The 15188-nt window shown below is 37.7% G+C and overlaps 2 protein-coding genes across 10 annotated transcripts in view; both read left to right on the forward strand.

Moving 5' to 3' along the window:
• Positions 1-15188, forward strand: part of CALD1 (caldesmon 1) — a 245963-nt gene that overhangs the window by 202712 nt on the left and 28063 nt on the right. For all 9 annotated transcript variants that reach the window (XM_069087265.1, XM_069087268.1, XM_069087264.1 and 6 more), the window contains 2 exons: positions 3217-3363; positions 8055-8457. In XM_069087265.1, the coding sequence (XP_068943366.1) occupies positions 3217-3363; positions 8055-8457 (550 nt within the window). The remainder of the gene's footprint in view (positions 1-3216; positions 3364-8054; positions 8458-15188) is intronic.
• LOC138160625 (caldesmon-like) lies at positions 8464-14818 on the forward strand. Its single transcript, XM_069087276.1, has 2 exons — positions 8464-9045; positions 10758-14818. Exons 1-2 carry the CDS (start codon positions 8467-8469, stop codon positions 10854-10856), a joined length of 678 nt encoding a protein of 225 aa, XP_068943377.1. The 5' UTR covers positions 8464-8466; the 3' UTR covers positions 10857-14818.

The raw sequence follows: 15188 nt of genomic DNA on the forward strand, positions 1-15188 counted from the left end.
GTTTGGATTCAGTCAAAGGGCTGTACTTGAGGACCTAGAAGGTCACATGTGGCCTTGAGGCCACAGGTTCCACACCCTTGCCCTGAGGTATTTACAAAAGACAGTTCTGCCCTCAAGGAAATAGTGTTTTAGTGGGGAGAGGAGGAGATAGGTGATAAGCACAAATGAAAAATAGAGAAAAGTCCCACAGTGAAACACAATCAAATATGTGACAATGTAGTATGAAGTATTTCAGCTCTGGATGTGGCATTTTAAGACGGCTCTAGAAGAGACCTCAGAAGTCATTTGGTCCACTCTTCTTATTTTACAGCTGCCAGAACTCAGGACAAAAGAAATTACATAAGCCTGCTTTAATGTGTCTAGTACATAGGAGGAACTTAATAAATGCTTACTGATTGATTGCCCAGGGTTACTCAGGTGTCTTACTGTGTGTATACACAGAGTTTTGGGACAAGGCCACAATTATTATATACTTTTAACATCTCTAAAGTATTATTAAAAGTTATTATACAACAAATTAGCAATGGCTTCATGTGCATTTGTGTCTAATGTGATTTCTAATAAATATACTTTTAGATACCTGGTAGAATAGAAGTTCTTTGAGGACTGAGACTATTTCACTTTTGTCTTTATATTCTCATTGCCTGGCACATAGTAGGTGCTTAATAAATGCTTATAGATTGATGTATTTGAACCCAGGTCCTCTGACTCTAGATCCATCATTCTTTCTATTATAACTCACTGCCATAAATTAAGGATGTCAAAAGTCTGAAAAGTGATCAGAGAAGAGCCAACAGGATGGTTGAGACTCCAGGTCATGCCTTAGGAGCATTGGTTGAAGGAACTAAGGATACTTGGCTTTTAGAAAGAGAAGACCTGGGGCAAGGTGGGTCACGAGGGCTTTCTTTAAGTCTTTGATGGAATGTCACCTAGAAGGATTAGACTTACAACATTTAGAAGTTGCAGAAAAGGGGGGGGGGTGCAAATTTAGACTTGATGTCAGGGGAAACTGCCTAAGAGAACTATCTAAAAGTAAAATTGGCTACCTTACCTCAATTTGCTGGAGGTCTTCAAGTAGTCAGTGAAACAAGCATTTATTAAGCATCTTTATTAGGCACTGTGCTGAATTGGGGATACAAAAAAAGGTAAAAGACAGTCCCTGCTCTCAAGGATCTCATAGTCTAATGAGGAAGTAAAGGCAAGAAGACCACTTTCGGAATATGCTGTTCAGTTAGTGTTAGATTACCCCTGAGGTCCCTTCCAACTCTGAAATTTTTATTCTGAGCATAATAATATACACAAGTGGAGGAAGAGTGACAAGGAAGAGAGTAATCAAAGTGTAATGAAATTAGTCAAAGATTATATCTTAAAGGGGATCAGTCTTGATTCCAGTCTTGAAAGTGATGCATATGAATTGGTAAAAATTAAGTGGGAGGTTATTTCAGACATAAGAATAATATCCTCAAAGACACAGAGATGGAGTAATCAAGGTATGTTCAAAAAAGGATAAAGAGACAAAAATCTAGCTAACAAAGACTAGTGTTCATCCCAAATTACTAATGTTAAAACATGCTTCTGCTAAGAAATAGTAAGCCTTAAAAGCTGAATATTGCATTGTTATTAGTTCTAATCTCTAATGAGACTGTTTTGCTTAATTGTTGTTTTTAAGAGAAGGTAGTGGGCAGAATGTTTGCGGGAAATTATTATCTTCTTTATTACATGTATTAATTAAAGGAATTCTACTATCTGCATGAAGAAATAAAGTGGAAGGGTAATTTCTTGAAAAGAGGAGGGAGGAAAAGGAGGAATAGAGGAGAGAGAGAGAGAGAGAGAGAGAGAGAGAGAGAGAGCTATGGAAGGAAGAATTTGATGGAGGCTTTGAATCTAGACTTAAGGGTTTGGTTGGTTTTTGTGTTTTGTAACAGTAGCAAGCTTCTGAAGGTTCTGGCATAGAAGAGGTCATGATGAATAACTGTATTAATAAGTGTGGTCAAAATTGATTGGAAGAATGGGACTTGGAAAAAACAAAGGGTAAAGATGAGGGTAAAGTATATGTACTTGAGTCACTGAAAGCCAATCTGCAGGCTTTCTGTGAATCCAAGTGGAAATGACTCATTGAGAATCCAAACAGGAGGTTTGGTATTACACATTTCCCTCAAGAAACAAACATTTTGAATAGTCAGCAATGAGTGAATAAAAGTTGATGATCCAGCTGCTGACACCTGTTTACACTGTTTAATTTGCAGCCCAAGATATTTATTAACCTGTGCAGAGAGCAATATAAAACCATGTCACAGTCTGGCCCCAATCTACTGCTGAACTTATAGTCCCCTGACAGTTAACCATGTCCTCTTTTGGGAAATCCAGAAACATCACTGCCAGTTTAAATCAGGATCAAAGAGAAGAAGTCATTAAGTTCATTGTATCAGGATGCATGAACCTTAATATGAACTATAGGCAGGACAAAATAGACTGGTGGTATTTATGTCTTTGGGGATTTTCTGCCTTCCTGATAAAGGTTACCCTGGCCAACCACTTGGTCACCAGGGCAAGAGACCATTGTGGACTAGAACAAGGAATAAAAGTCTATGAATGGTGAAGGAAACAGGAAATAGAAGAGCAAGAAAGGAACAATAGCTATACTTAAATAAATAAATAAATAAATAAATCTTAATCCATGGATGAAAGCCTGGCAAATTAAAATCTAAAAACCAAGTAATATTCCTATCCCTGAGATGTCAGGCATAATCTGTGATCCCAATGATTCTGCTCCAGGACAAAAAACAGAGAGGTGGATACAAGAACCACTGTGTTAAAATTTCTCACTTGAGTCAAAGCTATATTACTAGGACCATTAGTAAAGAATGATGATTTTGTTCATTTCGTATGGTTTATGTACATAGGAGGAAAGAATAGACTAGTTTAAAACATTTTAAAGTTAACTCTTTAGAAGGTGACATTTTACTAAAACATCTTAGAAGTCTGTCGTTTGCTTACTAACTTAAAAATGTCACTTTGGGAAAGGTAAGCCAAGCCTAAAGTGCCTACTGAAAATGTAAATTTCATTAGGGCCAGGACCATGTTTTCTAAAAACTTTGCCCTAACACCTAGCATGTTTAATAAGCAATGACTGAACTGCTTTAATTTTCATTGAGAAGGAAAATGAATGGCGATGATGATTTTTATTCTCAAGGTTGTATCATTGATATATTTCAGAATAGCCTATCAGAGAAATGATGACGATGAAGAAGAGGCTGCCAGAGAACGTCGCCGCAGAGCCCGGCAAGAGAGGCTGCGTCAAAGGGAAGAAGAAGAGTCTTTAGGACAAGTGACTGAAAAGGTGGAGGTTAATGCCCAGAACAGGTAATGCATCTGTCACTGTGTGGAGCCCTTGTAAAACCTGCTAGTGTGTCCATTGAGTAGGATTTGTTTGGAACAAAGCATCCCAACATTTTATGGATTTTAAATTTCAGTATAATAGTATTTACCCATGACCACTGAATCAAGTGTTTTTCAATCAAGCTAACTTCTTCATAATAACAAGTCTCAATATACTTGATCTCATCTGTTTGCTATATAATCTGATTTGGTCATAGAGACTTACACCTACTCCCCACTGTGAACTGTTTTGTTTTTCTTTAATTTTAGTATTTTTGTCAAATAAACATGTTAAAGAAACTTCAGCTAATTTCTATAGGGTATTCATCCAGTCAAAGTAAATATTTCTATTTTCAACTAAATATTTTCTTTGAGATCTTCTTACTTTACTGTAGTCATTATTGCCCATCAATAAATGAAATATGGCCAAATTTCTCAAGGAGATATGAATTGTGAATGCCTTTTCCTAATAGAGGCTACCCTTTTTAATTTTTCCAAAGCTCAGAGACCAGATCTCTCTAGTCTCTGGCACAATGTCTAACTTAAACTAACAAATTATTCTTCCCTAAAAAGCTATAATTTATTTGCCAAGAGCTATTTAGTATTGTCTTCATAATACATGTGGGTATATATGTTACATATATATTAATTCACTGTTGGTGGAATTTTGAACTGATCCAACCATTTTGGAGAGCAATATGGAATTATGCCCAAAGAGTTATTAAACTGCCTATACCCTTTGAACCAGGAATACCACTAGTAGGTCTGTTTCCCAAGATGATTAGGGGGAAGGAAAAAACCTATATGTTCTAAAATATGTATAGAAGATCTCTTTATGGTGGCAAAAAACTGGAAATTGCAGGGATAATTCAGCTGGGGAATGGCTGAACAAGTTGTGGTATATGATTGTGATGGAATGCTACTATTCTCTAAGAAATGAGACACTTGATCTTAGAAAAACATGGATAGACTTGCATGAAAAAAATGAAGAGTGAAATGAGCAGAATGAAGAGAATATTGTTTATAGTAACAATAATATTGTTTTAAGAACAACTCTGAGTGAATAAGTCATTTTTACTGTTACAAATAATCAAATTAACTATAGAGGACATACGAAGGAAGATGCTATCTGCAACCAAAGAAAGAACTGATCAATAAAAGTATGTAGACAATGGTTTTACAGAGAGAGAGAGACAGGGACAAAGAGCGATACATACATATTTTTGGTGCCTAATGGTAGTCATCTCTAGGGTTGGGGGAGGAAGGGAGAGAGAAAAAGGAAAAAAACGTAGTTATATGATAATTTTATTACATATATAAAAGGAATATCAAGTTGTACATAATAGATTTGCAGTTTCATGTAAAGCTTTTTTCTATTCAACTTTGTTATGGAAATATTTTATTTCTTTAGTTCAGACTAAAATAAATAAAATTTAAAAATAAAAAATCTAATGTAGAGGCAGGGGAAAATGTGATAGGGGAAGGGAAAGAGATATATTTTCAAAGAAGCACCTTTGATACAGCTTGTTGGTCTGATAACCTTATTATATACTAAAGAGTCATATCTCTAACTTCAAAGAGTGAAAGAAACTGAGAAGATTGGTTAGCCAAGCAAAAGGGAATAAGAATTATCTACCTAGACTAAGAATTCTTGGTATCCCAGTTAAGCACACCCTAATTGCATGATGATGGTCAGGGCTCTCTGATGAATCAGGATCAGAGCAGCATAATTCTTTTTCCCTTTTCACTTTTGACTTTGGAGAGGGCAAGATTAAAGATGGAAGAAAGAAGAAAAAAAGTCAGCTTGAAGAGTTAAAAAAAAGAAAAGTCAGTCAGTATCTAGTGAAAGAAAAGCCTGGGCAGCTAGGTTACACAATGGATAGAGTACTACGCCTGGAGTCAGGAAGGACTGAGTTCAAATCCAGCCTCGACACTTACTAGCTGTGTGACCCGAAGTGAGTCGTTTAACCCTGTTCGCTTCAGTTCCTCATCTGTAAAATCAGCTGGAGAAAAAAATTGTAAACCCTCCCCAAAAGGGGTCACAACTCAGAAATGACTGAAAACAACAACAATTGAAAGACATGGCATGAATGCATTTCAGGGCAGACAGGATCTGATACCCCATTCTTATAACAGCTGATAAATAGCATCTTTGGGGTATATTAAGCCCAGAAGAGGCTGGATGGAGTAAAAAGTTTTCATACCATAGTTGATCTCAAGACCTGAAGAGTGAAATGCTAAGCATGGCCTGAGAAGCCTTTGGACTCTAGAAAGCAAGTCAAAATATGTTTGCCACTCAATATTTAGGTGAGAAGGGATTTAAAATATTTTAATTTGCTAGACATTCTATTTCTTTAAATCTTCCTCCAAATTGTACTTCATTTGCTATTCATCTTTTATAAAGCTGAGTTATCCAACCAACACTATTGCTTCAATAAAGAGCGCACGTTTTTTGTACAAACAACCATACTCAACATATACGTGTGTATTATCTCTGAGACATCAGTTTTCCATAACTGAAACAAGTCTCAACTACCCTAACTGGTATCACTGTATCTGCTTTATAGCCATTAGAATTTCAGTCATAAAATCTTAGAACTAGCATCTTAGAGGGAGTGTCTTGCAAAGTGAACCTCTTTCAATGCCAGCAAGTATCACACTTAGGTAGCCCTATTCAGACACATACTATAGACTATTTTAAAGCTATAGTTAACTGTACTCTATATTGTTTGATTCCCAAGGAAAACAAAGATATAACAGAACCCACTGATTTCAGCTAATAGTCATAGAACATTAAGTTTGGAAGGTGACCATAGAGGCCATTTAATTCAACTTGAAGATTAGGAAATTGGGTTCTTAAGGTTAATTAGTATGAATTAATACTTAGGCTAGCTAGTACCAAAGAGGGGACAAAAGCCCAGTTTCCTGTTCAGTGTGTGGTTTTCTATATGATTTCCAAATGCTTGGAATTCAGATGAATTCAAAATGCCTTATCCATAGACATTAGAATATACACTACTTACCTTGGTACCCCTTTGACTACTGAAGTTTTTAAGAAGGGAGGCAGTGAAGCATACTGGACAAAGAACTGTAATTAAGAAGAACCAGATTCACATCCTGCCTCTGACACATACCAGCTGTGTGACTTTGAGCTAGTCATTTAACCCTTGTTTGCCTGAGGTTCCTGTAAGATGGGGGGATCATAATAGTACCTACCTTATAGAGTAGTTGTGAGGTTGAAATAAGTCAATGCAGCTACAACAGAAAAATTTTAAGTGCTATATGGATCTTTATCTTCTCTTTTTATTCTGCTTATAAATCTCTACATCACTCCCTACCTTTTTCTAATAAATAAATATATATTTCTTTAAAAAAAAAATACATTGAATTTGGTTTTGGAGGCAGAGGTAAGTGACTTGTCCAGGGTCACATGGTTAATGTCTGAGGCCACATTTGAAACTCGGGTTTTCCTTGACTCCAGAGCCAGTACTCTATCCAATACACTACCTAGCTGCCACCATATATATATATATATATATATATATACACACACACATATGTATACACTAGCTGTGTACCCAAATATATATATATATATATATATATACACAATTGCACAGTAAATATAATTATTATAGTCAAACTGCATGCGGTTTAAAAAGAGAAAATACTATTTATAAACTGCAAGTGTCATCACAGAAATTTAATCTTTGCATTTCTAGTAGATGTATATAGTGTTTGGTAGTACTGAGGTTAGGGAATTTTTTAAATCTAGTTTTTCTATGCCTTTGATTATTGTTTCCAAAGAGGAAATTGTGTTTAGTCAAAAATAAGTGAACTTAAACCTCAGATGGTTTTGGTTGGACTCATAAAATCTGAAGGAGCTTCTGAACTTGGTGAACCACAATTTTGCAACTCTGGCCAGAACTATTGATATCACAAGCTATTTGTTTTTTTCTGCTCACAAAGGCCAGCACCCCTGCCTCAGGGGGCATATTCAGAACACTAGTCAGAGTTATCTATTCATCAAAATCCCAAACTGTGACCCTTTTAACTTTATGTCATGACACTTGATGATGGAAGGAGCTAAGGGATCTTCATGAGGTAGTTTGTTTTCTTAAAGCATTTTTCCTTTTATTTCTATTTTCTAGAGACAACAGAAAATTTCTGAGATATGCACATCTTTATTCACAAAAATGTTTATTTACTTAAAGTAGGGGTCAAATATTCTGACATCCCTTGGGAGTCCCAGAATTCTCCAGTGTTTGCTACATTCACTTCAATTCAATTTAACAGATATGTAATTAAGCACCTACTCTGAACCAAGGCCTACATTAGGCACTATGAATACAAAAACAAAACAGTCTTTGCCCTCAAGGAGCTTATAATATATACTGAAATATACTGTTAGCCTGCTGGACAGTGGAAATACCATACTTACCCAACACGCTCTTCCTTATATACTACTGCTCCACCCCCCCACCCCCCAGATTATGAGGATACTCTAAGGGAACATGGCACCATCCTAAAGCTGCAGTGCCATACTGGAAGACCACATATCACCTTCAACATCTGTGGTGATAGTGGTTCAAAGGGCTGGTGATTTAAAGGATTGGTGAATCCAACTATCAAATAACTAATGGTAATGCCATGGTTTTTTTTCCCATGTTGTACAGTGTGGGTGATGAGGAGACTAAAAGTACCACCATATCAAACACCCAAGTTGAAGGAGGTGATGATGCCGCATTCTTGGAGCGGTTGGCACGTCGGGAAGAACGACGTCAAAAGCGCCTTCAGGAAGCTTTGGAGCGCCAGAAGGAGTTTGATCCAACAATAACAGATGAAAGTTTGTCACTATCCAACAGGAGAGCTCAAAATGATGCAGCAGAAAATGAGACTTCTGAGAAGGAAGAGAAAAGTGGAATCCGCCAAGAAAGATATAAAGTAGAGGAAACCGAAACAATCACCAAGTCCTACCAGAAGAATGATTGGAGGGAACCTGAAGAAGACAAGAAAGAAGTAAAAGAGAAGGAAGAGGAAGAAGAGAAACCCAAGCAGAGAATCACTGAAGAAAATCAGGTAGAGGTGATGGTAGAAAAGAAAATAGAAACCCAAGAGGAAAAGGTAGTAATAGAACTGAAAAATGGTCAGGTCTATGCAGAGGAACCTAAAATAGAGGACAGGACAGTAGATACAGGTGAGTTTACAGGCAATGAAAAAGTAGAGGATCAAGACAAGGCTGAGGCAGAAAAATTAAGGTTGGAGGCTGAGGCAGAGAAGCTGAGGTTGGAGGCTGAGGAAAGGGAACGGATTAAGGTTGAACAAGAACGGAGAGCTGAAGAAGAGAGAATGCGAATTGAAGCAGAGGAAAGATTGGCTGCCCAAGAAAGGGAAAAGAAGGAGGCAGAGGAAAGGGAAAGGCTTAAAGAGAAAGAGAGAAAAGCAGCAGAGGAAAGGGAACAGGCAAAAGCAGAGGAGAAACGTGCAGCTGAAGAAAAAGCTAAGCTAGAAGAGCAAATGATTAAAAAGCAATTAGAAGAAAAAAGAGATAAAGCAACAGAAAAACAGATAAAGGGGGGAAAGGGAGAAGAGAAAATACAAGAAAAGGGAGTAAATGAAAAGAAAGCACAAGATAACAAACTTCAGCCAGCTGTCCTAAAAACTCAGGTACAGTAAACATTTTGCACCACGTGTGTATTGCCTGTGACTTGTGAGAAATGTAATGCACATCAAATCTAGGACTGGGCCATGTCCATATAGTACCACCAATGTGATAGTTTGGGAAATCTGTTCATCTTTTTTTCCAGTCATTGAAATAGATAGCCACAAAGCAATCAATTAATCACTGAATGGTTGACCTGATTTAGACTTGTTGATCATCCAAATAACTGGAACATCTATAGACAGATTAATTGCTTTGAAATTAACCATAATGACTGCCAAAAAAAATGAATAAACTAAAAAAAAATCATTTTGGTGGCACTATGTAGACTCACTTGTCTGTTTCTGCTTCTTTACTAATTCTTTATAAAATTAACTTTCTTCATTTCTCACTGAATAGCCCTAATTATCAAGTTCTGTAACATATAATGGGTCTACATGAGTAAAGAGTTCCTAAATATTGGGTCTCAGACATTTACTACCCTGTGCACTTGGGGCTTAAGAAAATTTTGAAAAAACTATAGGACAGGAACCCAACACCATGATTTACAATAAAAAAATCCCCACAGCAAAAAGCAAACAGTTTGAAATACAGCTGATAGTAAAGGCAATCAATCAATCAGCGAACAAAACAAATAAGATGAAGCAAATTTTGATGCTGGGGTATTTCCACAAACACCTGCCTTAAATGAATGCCAAAGCATTTATTTAACACCATGTAGACCCATACTCAAAGATTTAAAGTGGCCTTGCAGAAAACCTTTAACAACTTATAACTGTCTAGTAAGTTAAATATATATGTGTATGTATGTATATACATGTATATGTAAATTTTATTCTTTTTTGCCATGTGAATGGCAGGCAAAGCTGTAACTAGCTTGGGATGAACCAAGCTTTGCTAATATCTGGTGGGAGTGAATGGAAAGTATACATTGCCCATATCTCATCTGCTGATCCTCCAGAAGTATGGGGTACAACTGCTCCTGGCCACTAATCCCGAGGTCCCATCATGGTGGTGCTCTTCCCCTGGCATTTTCTATCCAGGGTCTTTTGAGGACAGGGTTCCCTCTCCTAACATGACATCTTAGGTGGTGAGACCGTCTTCTGGGCTTCTGTGTCACCCACCCACCCCAATGAATTTGCCGCACACCCAGTTTTGCCTAATTAATGAATCTAGATAAAAATCATCTATGATAAGGGAAGGGAGGGTTGGTGAAAACTGTCAGTAGGTTATTAAAGTTCTTAGGTTTAATCTACAAGGCTGCCTTAAAATCATCTCTTCTTAAGCATGAGATTATACCAGACATGTTCACCTCCCCATAAAGAATTTTCTGTCACTGCTTCACCACTGAGGTTATTCATGCCTAGACTTTCACACAGGCTATGTGAGCATGGTGCTAACCAAGGAATTTGTGGGAGAAAAGCTCACCAAGCTACACAAGGTTGACCAGCACCCACAGGGAACATCATGCCATGCTAGTCCTCCATGAGAATACTCGCACATGAGAGATTTGGGGTGGGAAGAGATAAACACGTGTCTTGCTATATTACACTAGAATGGGTCTTGTTATGGTTGTTGTCACCAAAGCAGAGTGTGATCACTGAGGCAGCTAAAAAAAAATTGCTCAGGCACATGCCACAGAGCCTGAACACCATTTCAGGGGGCAGGGTTTATTGTAAAATGAATGACCCCTGACATCCTTAAAAAAATGAAAAAGGGAGAAGAAAAAGGGGTCAAAGTGGAAGTTAAAAGAGAAAAATCCCAAGAAGACAAACCTACCTTCAAAAGAGAAGAGGTAAATATACTTGAGAAATAACCAAGTCAGAGTATTAAACATGTCTCTATCTCATTCAAGACACAGAGGTCCCCAGACACTTAGTTCATCTTTTCTCTATTTTCCTCACCATCCTTCCCCCACTATATTATGTACTTCTTCTTCAAGCTATTCTGCTTTCCTTCCAATCAGGAAAATCAATCTCCTTAACCAATTTAGTTGACTTTGACCAGTGGCTCAGTTTCTAAGAGAAAACTGATTCCCATGCTCCCCAGTAGAAAACTTGGTGAGTTGAAGATAATGATTTGGGATTTCCAAATGAAAAGTTTGGCAAAATGTCCTGCATTGCATTTCCATGGTACACATAGCAGCTGGTGCCAGGGTGTTTTACTGTATGGTAAGTAAATGAAGTTGCTAATGGTCTTATTTCTATGAATATCGTGCTATTAAGCTTCAAACAATCACAAATATTAGGTTAGAAAGCCTGGCTCAGTGTCATTGGCTAAAGTTAAAATCTGAGCATATTTGAGACTGCAGGAGTATATGAAAGAAGTTAAATTAGGGCTATCAGAAGCAGGAAAAATTGAGTCATATGGCTCTCGGGCCTGGCAAGGTGGGTTGTAACCAAGTGGAACCAAATAAAATTGTTAATGTCCTCTGTATTACTGTTTCTGCATAATAGCCCCTCCTAGACAGAAATGACATACAAATGTAACTCAAATTAAGAAAAACTGGGATACCATTCAAGTACAAATATGAAACTCCAAATGTAGAAAAAAAAACAGAAAAATTGTTTATTCACTTTGTAATCAAAGTATTGTTCCTTTAAGTAGCAAGTTACCTTCCTGCATTTAAAATTTATTTCTTATCATTCCATACCCACCCACAAGAGAAATTAGGTAGCTAAAGGTAAAAAAAAAACAACATGCATGAAAATAAGGAATTTAGTAATTATTCAGAACAATTCCAATATATGAGAACCTTGAAAAAAGACGGTTTCTCAGATGTGGATATGAAGAGGCAATGGATTCCAGGGATGGGGAATAATAACTTGTGCAAATGCATGGACATGCAAGATGGAAGATCAAGTCCAGAGTATGGCTCATAGCCCAGTTCAACTACAATGTGGAGTTCATAAAATAAAGTGATAAGAAATAAAAATGAAAAGGAAGGAGGGGAATGGACTTTAGAGGGCCTTAAATGGCCAGGCTAAGGGTTTTATATTTCATCCTTTGGCCTTGGAGAGCCCTTGAAAACTTTTGAATGAAGCAGAAGTCAGAACTGGTTCTGAGGAAGATTATTTTGTCCATTGTCCAGCAGTGAGATTGAAAAAGAGAGAGAGTAGAAGCAAGGAGGGCAATTAGGAGGAGGCTGTTACAGTAGTACAGGAAAGAAGCAAGAGTGGTAGATACAGGAAAGATAAAGAGACATTACTGTGGGAGAATCAATAAGGCTGGACAACTGATTGGACTTAAGAGCAAAGAATCAAGGATAGTTCTAAGGATAGTAACTAAGAGGATGAAGGTTTAGGGAAAGCATCCATATTTGGGAATGTAGAGTGTAAGATGATCCCAAGATGTCCAAGAAAAGCTATCTAGTTAGTAGTTAATGAGAGCTCTCCCGGGGCTTAGGAAAGGGTTAAGAGCTGTATATGGAGATTTGGTTATCATCTGTATAGAGACAATAACTGAACCTCTGGGAGCTAATTCAGTTTCTGAGAAAGCAGAGAAAGAAAGAAGAGAAAAGAGTCTAGAACAGAGCCCTGCGTTGAGAAGCAGACACTAGTCAGAACAGGTGAGAGTTCCATTGTACTCTACCGTGGTCAGACCACTTATGGATCACTGAGGTTCTGTACTAGGTGCCACATTTTAGAAAAAACATTGGTAAGCTGGAAAAGATACAAAGAAGGGCAAACAGACTGGCAAAGAGCTTCAAAATCATAAGATAGCATCAATATTCACTGCAGTCATTTGGGGATGTTTAACCAAGAGAACAGAAGACTGTGAGGGTCAACATGATGGCTTAGCTATCTTCCAATGTTGAAAAGGGATTCGGCCCTTCTTGGACTCAGGATTTAGAACTAGGGAAAATTAGTGAAAGTTGTAAAGGGTCAAATTTAGCCTCAATATTGGAATTCCTGATAATTAGAGCTATTAGAAAGTGAAAGGGGCTGCCTAGGGGGCTAACAGGTTTCCCTTCTCTGACAGTCTCCAAGCAAAGGCTGAATGACTAACTACACTGAGGGTGTTCTGTAGCAAAGTTTCTTGGTCCATTGTGGAGTGACCTGAACGGCTTCTAGTGTCCCTTCCAACTCTGAGACTCTATGACTCAGTTTTCCTATTTCTTTGTTATTGTTATTGTTTGCAAAGACTTTTCCTTCTCCCTACCCCACGCCCTCTATTTCTACTTTCTAACCAGTGTAGCTTCCTGGACTAGGATTATATTGATTTTTATGAGCTAATTCTCTTTAAATAAGTCTGAAGTCCTAATTGAAGTTTTCTCCATTGCTTAGAAATTGAACTCAGAAAAGTTCAGATTTTTTTGTAGTTAACAAATGATCATTAAAATAACTTTGGAAATGTTGTGATCCATAATCAGTTTGACCCCATTCTGGTATTGAAGCATAAGAACAGATTTGCTGAAGTCATTGAAACTTCAGCCCTTTCTCGTTTGCTTAGTGGGCATTAAAATTTTTTAAAAATTAAGTATGCTGGTACAGGCATGCATCATTTGAACTATTAACCCACCACACCCATGGGTCAGCCCACAGCTACAGGAAGGGAGTATTTGAAACCTACTTGGATTTTTACCCAAATCATATGAGGCCAAATCTTGCCAGCTGAGTAAGCTGCCTTTTACTCAATAAACAGTGGTAACTCTATGTCCATTTGGATACCATTTCTTGTAAAAGAGCAATAATTTTCTTCACCATATCAAAACAGCCTAAAAGAATTATCACTTCTCCCAAAGGACCTCAGAAGCACTTGGCTTGAGCTTATTCTCCCATAGAATCTTGCTCATTAGTCTGCCTAAAATAGAATTCAAACAATCTATGGTATGATTTTATATTTATTTATTTGTAAAGAATGATTTTCAAATAACTAAACTGGCCAGTTTTTGTTGACATATTTATAAAAAAGTACAATTTTCCATAGAGAGCACAAGCATCCTGTCAACTAGGCCCTATGCCAACAAAGGCCAAACTTGAGAAAAAAGGGGAGAAAAAAGGATTCTTCTTCTGTTAAGCATTTGTTATTTTCCAAGTGCTATTTTAAACTTGAATTTGGCAAGTAAAGTAGATAATGCATTTTGAGGGAATGTCTCTGACCACAAAACAGGAGAATTAGGTTAAAGAATATTTCTCTGTTCCTTGCTCCTTTTGACCTACAGAGATGACTCAGTACTTGGTTCATGGGCACCACTGAAAATGGGACCCCTGAGTTTTCTTCTCAGACTTTTCTGAATTGGGATCAAATTAGTTCAAAGTCCAGTCTGCTGTTTCTGCAATTCCTTCCACTGAAGTCAGAGAGACGGCATAGGGACTGGAACCCTATCTCCTTTTCACTGAACAAAAAAGCATCTGCTTTTATGCAAGGGCCATATGGTTTCTTTGCCAGATTAGGATAACCACCAAGAGAAAATAAAATAATAATGAAAAATAAAACCCATCACAAAAAATGTACAACTCAGATGTGGGTGGGAGTAGCCTCTGTGTACATCCTCTCCTTCCTCACCTCATTCCTCAAGAACAGAAACAGCAGAGAAATAAATTAAGCGATTCAGTGGCTACCATCAGATGAATGCCCCTATTCAGGCAGATCAGATTGGGCAGGGTGGTCTGTAACATACTTCGTTTTTTTCCTATGGATTTTTCCCTAGTTCAGAAGCAAATGGCAGTTCATAGATAGAATGAGAGAATATTCAAACTAGAGATTTTTTTTTTGCTTTTTTGGAGGGCAATTGGGGTTAAGTGACTTACTCAAGGTCACATGGCTAGTAAGTGTGTTAAGTGTCTGAGGCCAGATTTGAACTCAGGTCCTCCTGACTTCAGGGCCAGTGCTTTATTCACTTCGCCACCTAGCTGCCCCAAACTAGAGAAGATTTAGAAACAATCTAGTAGGGGCGGCTAGGTGGCACAATGTGAATAGAGCATTGGCTCTGGAGTCAGAAGGACCTGAGTTCAAATGTGACCTCAGACACTGAACACAAAACTAGCCATGTGACCTTGGGCAAGTCACTGAACCCCAATTGCCCTGCCTTCCCCCTCCAAAAAAAAGGGAATAATCTAGTCAATAGGCTCAGAGAAATTAAGTGAGTTTTGCCCATAGTCATTGCTAATTTGGTTAGTTAGGGAGATGGCTGCTAGTAGAAACC

This window comes from Petaurus breviceps, unplaced genomic scaffold (genome assembly GCF_028583685.1).
Source record: "Petaurus breviceps papuanus isolate PSGF00001 unplaced genomic scaffold, PetGlider_PUasm1.0 181, whole genome shotgun sequence".
Lineage (NCBI taxonomy): Eukaryota > Metazoa > Chordata > Mammalia > Diprotodontia > Petauridae > Petaurus > Petaurus breviceps.